This window comes from Calonectris borealis, chromosome 28, assembly GCF_964195595.1.
Source record: "Calonectris borealis chromosome 28, bCalBor7.hap1.2, whole genome shotgun sequence".
In the NCBI taxonomy this organism is placed as follows: domain Eukaryota; kingdom Metazoa; phylum Chordata; class Aves; order Procellariiformes; family Procellariidae; genus Calonectris; species Calonectris borealis.
Window position 1 is genome coordinate 3254222 of NC_134339.1, and position 6061 is coordinate 3260282.

The 6061-nt window shown below is 43.6% G+C and overlaps 1 protein-coding gene across 2 annotated transcripts in view; it reads right to left on the reverse strand.

The window, feature by feature from the left end:
• Window positions 1-3295: 3295 nt before the first annotated feature.
• MICOS13 (mitochondrial contact site and cristae organizing system subunit 13) overlaps window positions 3296-6061 on the reverse strand; it is a 3779-nt gene continuing 1013 nt past the window's right edge. For both annotated transcript variants that reach the window (XM_075175488.1, XM_075175489.1), the window contains exons 2-4: window positions 5415-5571; window positions 4575-4626; window positions 3296-3514 (exon numbers count right to left, since the gene is read on the reverse strand). In XM_075175488.1, the coding sequence (XP_075031589.1) occupies window positions 3417-3514; window positions 4575-4626; window positions 5415-5571 (307 nt within the window). In that variant the 3' untranslated portion in view covers window positions 3296-3416. The remainder of the gene's footprint in view (window positions 3515-4574; window positions 4627-5414; window positions 5572-6061) is intronic.

The window sequence follows — 6061 nt, forward strand, 5'->3', positions numbered from 1 at the left end:
AACTGGCAGGGACCAGAACAACGCGACTGTGTCAGCACATCAGCGTGGGAGAAACGCCACCTCTGCTGCCAGCACCAGGACAATCTCTGTCCCTAGTTTTGGAAGCATCAGCGGCAGCTCTGGGACAGAGGCCTGAGGACAGAGAGGTTTATTTACAACAACCCATCCGATATATGCACGGGTGCTCCCTGTGAAGAGGGCACAGATTCATACTGATGCTACGCTACGTGGTAATGACTTCTGCAACCGCATGGCACGATCCCATCGCAAAGGGTTAAAAACACAGACTAAATCTGTAACTCCACCTTACAACACTGATGCCCTCTAGGCCATCGGTGCTCCTTATACACGCCTCGGCTGTGACGGAAAACTGACCTCGGGGAAGTTTTCATCAACATTAAAATTAAAACATGCACACTCCACAAACTGGAGCATATCGCAAGCTAGCCAAATGTTTCATGCAGATACGCTTTGCTCAATTTCTCTCTCTCTACTTGTATAATCGTCCCCGGCCATGCATGCACATGTGCCAGCCCATCCATTTCTCTGCTGGCATGTTACTACAACGCTGGGGACACCAGCCTCCTCCTGCAGAGGTAGGATGGCCTACTGTGAAAAGTTTCACATCTGCTAGCATGTGGATGAAGACGGACCCAGAGCAAGAGCGAGCAACTCCATTTTAGATCTTACGGAGTTGGAAGACACTGCCACTTTCGAAGAATTTTGCTTCTCCACCTCAGACCAGCTTCAAAAGTGCCAGTAGGAAGGAGAGACTAAAGCACGGTGAAGGTGCTGAGATTCACAACTTCTTGTATACAATGCTGAGGCTGAACTGTATGAGTCTGGCAAACCACCCGTCTATTGGTATAATTCCTCTTGCTTGAACTTTAATTTAGATTCAGGAAAAAATTTATTAGATATCTATCATCATGTTCCATCATCAGTGGGTAGGTACAGAAGGGCAGCTCCAAAGGTCTATGACAAAGTACGCATCACTCGACAGGGATTTGCAGACACGTACCTTCAAGACCTGATAGGTCCAAGCTACGCGACTCCCTCCAGAGTCCAGCCTGCAGAGAATTGGCCTTTAATGCGTCTTTTTTTGTCCTCTGGACATGCTGGTGGATTGCGCTTCTGACAATCCTCACTTTGGCAGCAACTGGTGCTTCTTCCTTTGTGCAAGAACCCTTCACAGCAGCAAAGGTAAGAGACAACTGCAGATAACCGATTAGCTGCTGCTGTTTCCTGCCTTTTCATGTCCTGGACATAGCTGGAGAGGTTAAAAAGTAATGTGCACTAAAAGCAGATGTAGTTTATGGCCCGTTCTAGGGAAACCAAACCAAAGAGCTCACAATGCAGAGAATGCCGCGATGTTGTAGGAGCTGTGGAAATTGCTTCCCAGCTCCTTTGTTAATGCTTTGAGGGGGAGGGGGACACATGGCAGGACTGAACACATACATCAAAAGTATTTTGGAATGAATTACTATAGATGACCTGCTAACGAGCTACTTTGACTTCTAAACTTGCCATGCTACATACTTGTTTTCCATCCCTAGAAACACCACTGTGATAAAAAGTCTCTTTAGCTTTTACAGCAACCCTCATCCCTGTCTGCGTGCGCCCACTGGTATTTCCACCATGGGAACAAAATATTAGTACCCAACCCATCAAGATACGGATATTCATTTTGCTCACGTGAAAAAAAAATCCTCAGAAAACTGATGGCAGGAATGAGTTGCCAGGAAACCACTTTCTGCCCAGGCTTTAATGTAACTGCACGTTGCATACTTCTGTTCTACCAGAAAAAGCCTCTTCTGTAGAGGTCTACCACCAGCAAACAATATTCCCGCTGCTAACTCTGGTACTTCTCCATATGTCCTTGATACACAGTTACATGTTGATGATGGTCCCCTTGCCAGTGACATTTACCCTATTTCTTGTGTTGATTTGACAGCCAGTTGTTACTTTCAGCATCTTCTGGACCTACTTATATTTTGGCAGGGAACTGAGAAGTGCACTGTAATCTTTGCTCCTCCTCCTCTTCAGAGAAGCTATCCGTCTCCTGTGGAAGAAGAGATGGATAGCAAGAGAATCACATTTCTGTTTTTATTCATGCAAAAACTAGGAGAAAGTCTGGTAGGAAAACACAGCTTGAAGTCTCTAGGCATTCAAAAAATACGGAAATGAAAAAAATGTCCTCACAGATGGCAGAGTTATTCAGTGGCCAGCTCTGAGTTTAGCTCACGCTCACGTATTTGCTCATAGCTCAGCTGCAGAATAGCATCGCTCCTTTGCAAAGAATTTATAATACACAAAGGCATAGGTGCAGTCAATGGGCTTTGTTCCTGAGGTACCTCTGCCTAATTCTTCATGGGGGCACTGGGTTTAGATGAAGTAGGAAATCCCTCAGCGTCGTTCTTCCTTCCATGGGGACTCGGCTGTGATTAGAGATTCTTCCCGTATCCATTTTCTCTCTTGCTTAGTTGCCAAAAAGCTTTACACACAGAGGTGCCAGTATCTTAAAGGTACTTCCAGCCCGATTTTACAGGCACTCAAAGAAGCCAGCAGACAGAATACTTTTCAAGTCAAGAGACAAACTGAATCCACTTAGTTTTAGTCAACACCTGGTAAAATTTAAAATCTAAACCTTTGCCTCTAAATAAACTATGCTGTGGAGCTGAGAATTCAGTTACAAGTGTAAATTTGACAGCGCTACTGGTCATTGACTATGCATCCAAGGGCAGTTAAACAGTACTGTGATTTTTCTGTCCGAGCTCAGGCACTGGGAACACTGGCAATGCCCGTAGGCCAAATAGACTCGGGGGGCGTTAAAAGTTTCCTATGACTTGCTAGAGTTTTGCATCACAGACTTAGAAACTCCCTTCTATTGCACACTGTCATCAACAACTATTGCAACTCGTACTGTTGTGTGACAAGTCACAGACCACCTGGAAGCAGCTTTCACATCAATAATGTGCCCTTTCACTGACAGAGGCACTCCTTCCTCAGCTAGCTTGAAGACTTGCTTTGTCTCCAAACGACATCTTTTACTGTTACCTTGGATTTTTTTTATTTTTTTTTAAACTCTTGTTAGCTTGTTTTGAATTAGATGGCGTTCACCTTCAAGATTAACTCAGCTTCAGAATAATCTGGTTAGTTAGCAAGCTTGGCAGCTTTAGAGCAGGGGCTGTAACTCAGCATATGGCCATCGCTTCACTACAACTGATCCATGATCTCTGGATCACTGGGAAGACAGAAAGCAGTCGGTATGCTAAAACCAACCCAAATACAAATGGAAGTTCCAAAGTCTTTTATTGTAGCCCTTGCACGGCTGAGCTGCCCTCCAGAGGGATGGACTACGCATCATCCCAAAGACAACTTAGGATGGAGAGAATCATGAACCCTGGAGAACGTGTTCATTTGACAAGATCCTTCACATACTTCCAGCCTTCCACAGTGTATTCACAGGCCCTGGTGGGAGCTACAGACAAGGCAGACATGACTGTCTGCACTCCTGCAAGGAAAGCAGAGAAGAATTATCCCAAGAAGAGCATCATTCAAGCCAAATTTCCGAATGTTATTCTAGCACTGTAGATCTCTTTAAACACGGAGAGAAAAATCTAGCTCTATCTCAGAAGCTTTCAAACACACTGAGGCCTGAATGATCCGTGGTTCAAGTACAGCTTTATTGACTCAGTAGCATTTGTGACACAGAGAAATTTCAATTTCAGGACCAGTATAAGGGATAGACAATTACAAGACGAAAACAAAGAACTGAGCTAAGTTCCATTTTATTTCTAGCCTTGCCACAGACTCCATGGGTGATGTTGGACATGTCACAATATTTGTGGACTGTGTTTCCCCACAGTTACATGAAGACTTTTTGCTGCACCACAAAAACTATGAACTAACTTACTAGGTATTTATAACATGCTTTGGCCTTCAAACAAGATCTCTAAAATTCTAATAATAATGGGAATACTCATCCCTTCTGAAAAGTCAGAGGCTGAGTTCAGACATACTATCATCTGAAGAGTTTATAAACTCTTCAATCTTTAACCAAAGGTTCACCTTTCTTAAGAATAAGTTATCATTTATCTTTATGCTCCAGTTTCCCTGATCACTACCAGTGCTGATGAACTCACTGGTGCATAAACTCTATCTATTTATTGTGCGGGCCACGGGCCTCCCCAAACACTTCACTGAAACATTCAGTCTTAGATTCTAAGATAGCATAGGCATGCCTGTCTTGGGGCACAGGGAGCAAGCTTTGTAGGTGAAAGAAACACCAGCTCCTCTGGTTAGAAAAGGCAGACAGGTTTATGGGCACATTATTTCACAGTTGGAACAAGAAGAAATTAAGTCCAAAGTCACTAAGTGTGCTAGTGGTAAAACCTGGAGCAGAATACGCTTCCTTAGTCCCAGTCCCAATGCTCCTTCCACCAGACTGTAACATCTATCACCTCCTTCTCCATCATTCAATTTAGGAGGACAGTATTGAAACAAGACTGGTACAAGCTACATCACTCTTGCCCCTTTGCTCCTTTCACAGTTTGGTGAGAAGTTATTTTTACCTTTATTCCAGGAATCAGAGGGGGAAAAGTCAAATTTTGGAGTAGGTGGGAGCTAGAAAGAGAAAGAGAGACAAAATATCAGCACTTGAGGGGTTTCACTTATAACAGGATTCACATCACCTTGAAGAAGACTCTTGACCTCAAATCTCAAAGATACTTAGATGCCTACTCTCCATAAGGTCTCAAAAGGGATCAGATATAAGGCTTGAAGTCTGGACTTTGCTCTTTCCCCCAGTATAAAGTAGGGGCAGAAGGTAGTACTTGTCATTTGGGTGCTCCTGAAAAATCATCTCCATGGCTGTCTCCTTGAAGTTATCTATAAGTTTAGAATAGTCTCTAATATGAAAAATGCTTTTCAAACTTTCAGCAAAGGCTTCTCCTGTTCTGAGGATTTTAAAAACTAAGAATTACTCAAAGAGAAGGGCCTCTTCAGGCAATTTAAATTCAACTTGATGAACTGTTAGCAGCTTGAGAAATTGGGAGAAGAATCTTTTCATTCATTTTTAAAAACATGTAGGATCCTTCAAAAGCAGCTCAGGAATACTACTACATAGTGAAATATCTCCCAGAGCATGCTTGCAATCCCCTCCTTGACCTGCATAGGCTAGTCACCCCTTCTCCTTTGAAGTAACATCTGTGAGCAATGTCGCTCCCCTAAATTTAAAATTTTATCCTCCTTTCATTTCAATCTTCTTCAAAATGTTCTCAATGTGAGATCCAGTTTCAACAGCAAAACTCCTGTCAGCATCACTGGAGCCAGAATATCACCCCAGTGTTTTCTCCTCCTCATTCAGAGAACGTGTTTGTTTTGCTGACTGTGTTCACCTGCACAGTCCTTACCTCCCAGCCTATGTAACTTGTCCACTCTTGGATAGCTGGAGGCAGTGCTGCTTGAGCTTTTTTGAGGGCTTCGGCACCTTGTGTGCCACTGCCCAGCAGCCCCTGATCATACGCCACGTACACAGCAGCTCCAGCCAGGCTTCCTTTGATGATAAACCTGAAAGAATCAAAAGCAGCAACAGTTCAGTTCACGTTACGGCTATCACGGCATCCCTCTCGGTAGGTTGTGACCGTCAAAGGGAGGGTATCGATAAAGAAATCTGAGGGTCACAAATTCTCTACTGTAATGTCTTATTGCAGACAAAAAGCAGCAGAAAAATAGCTAGCTACCTTCCTTTTCTTCCTAGGCCAACTATTCCCTGTCAGCCCGTTGAAACCATACCCATTCACATTTTATCAGTTTTCAAGAAGAAATGAGGAAGTGTCAAACACCTCAGAGTATGTGCCACTTTTTAAACTCTGGCATATACCTTTGATAAAAGCAACTAAAGGATTTTGCAGTGGGTAAGACATCCATGTTAATGATGGGGTTCCTGCTGTCTTGTTAGTAAGTAACCTGATTAATTTAGAGACACCAATATCTTGTTAAGCTCACTTCAGCCCAGTTAACACCTGGCCATGCCTGTTCCTGCATTGCCTAGGCTTTC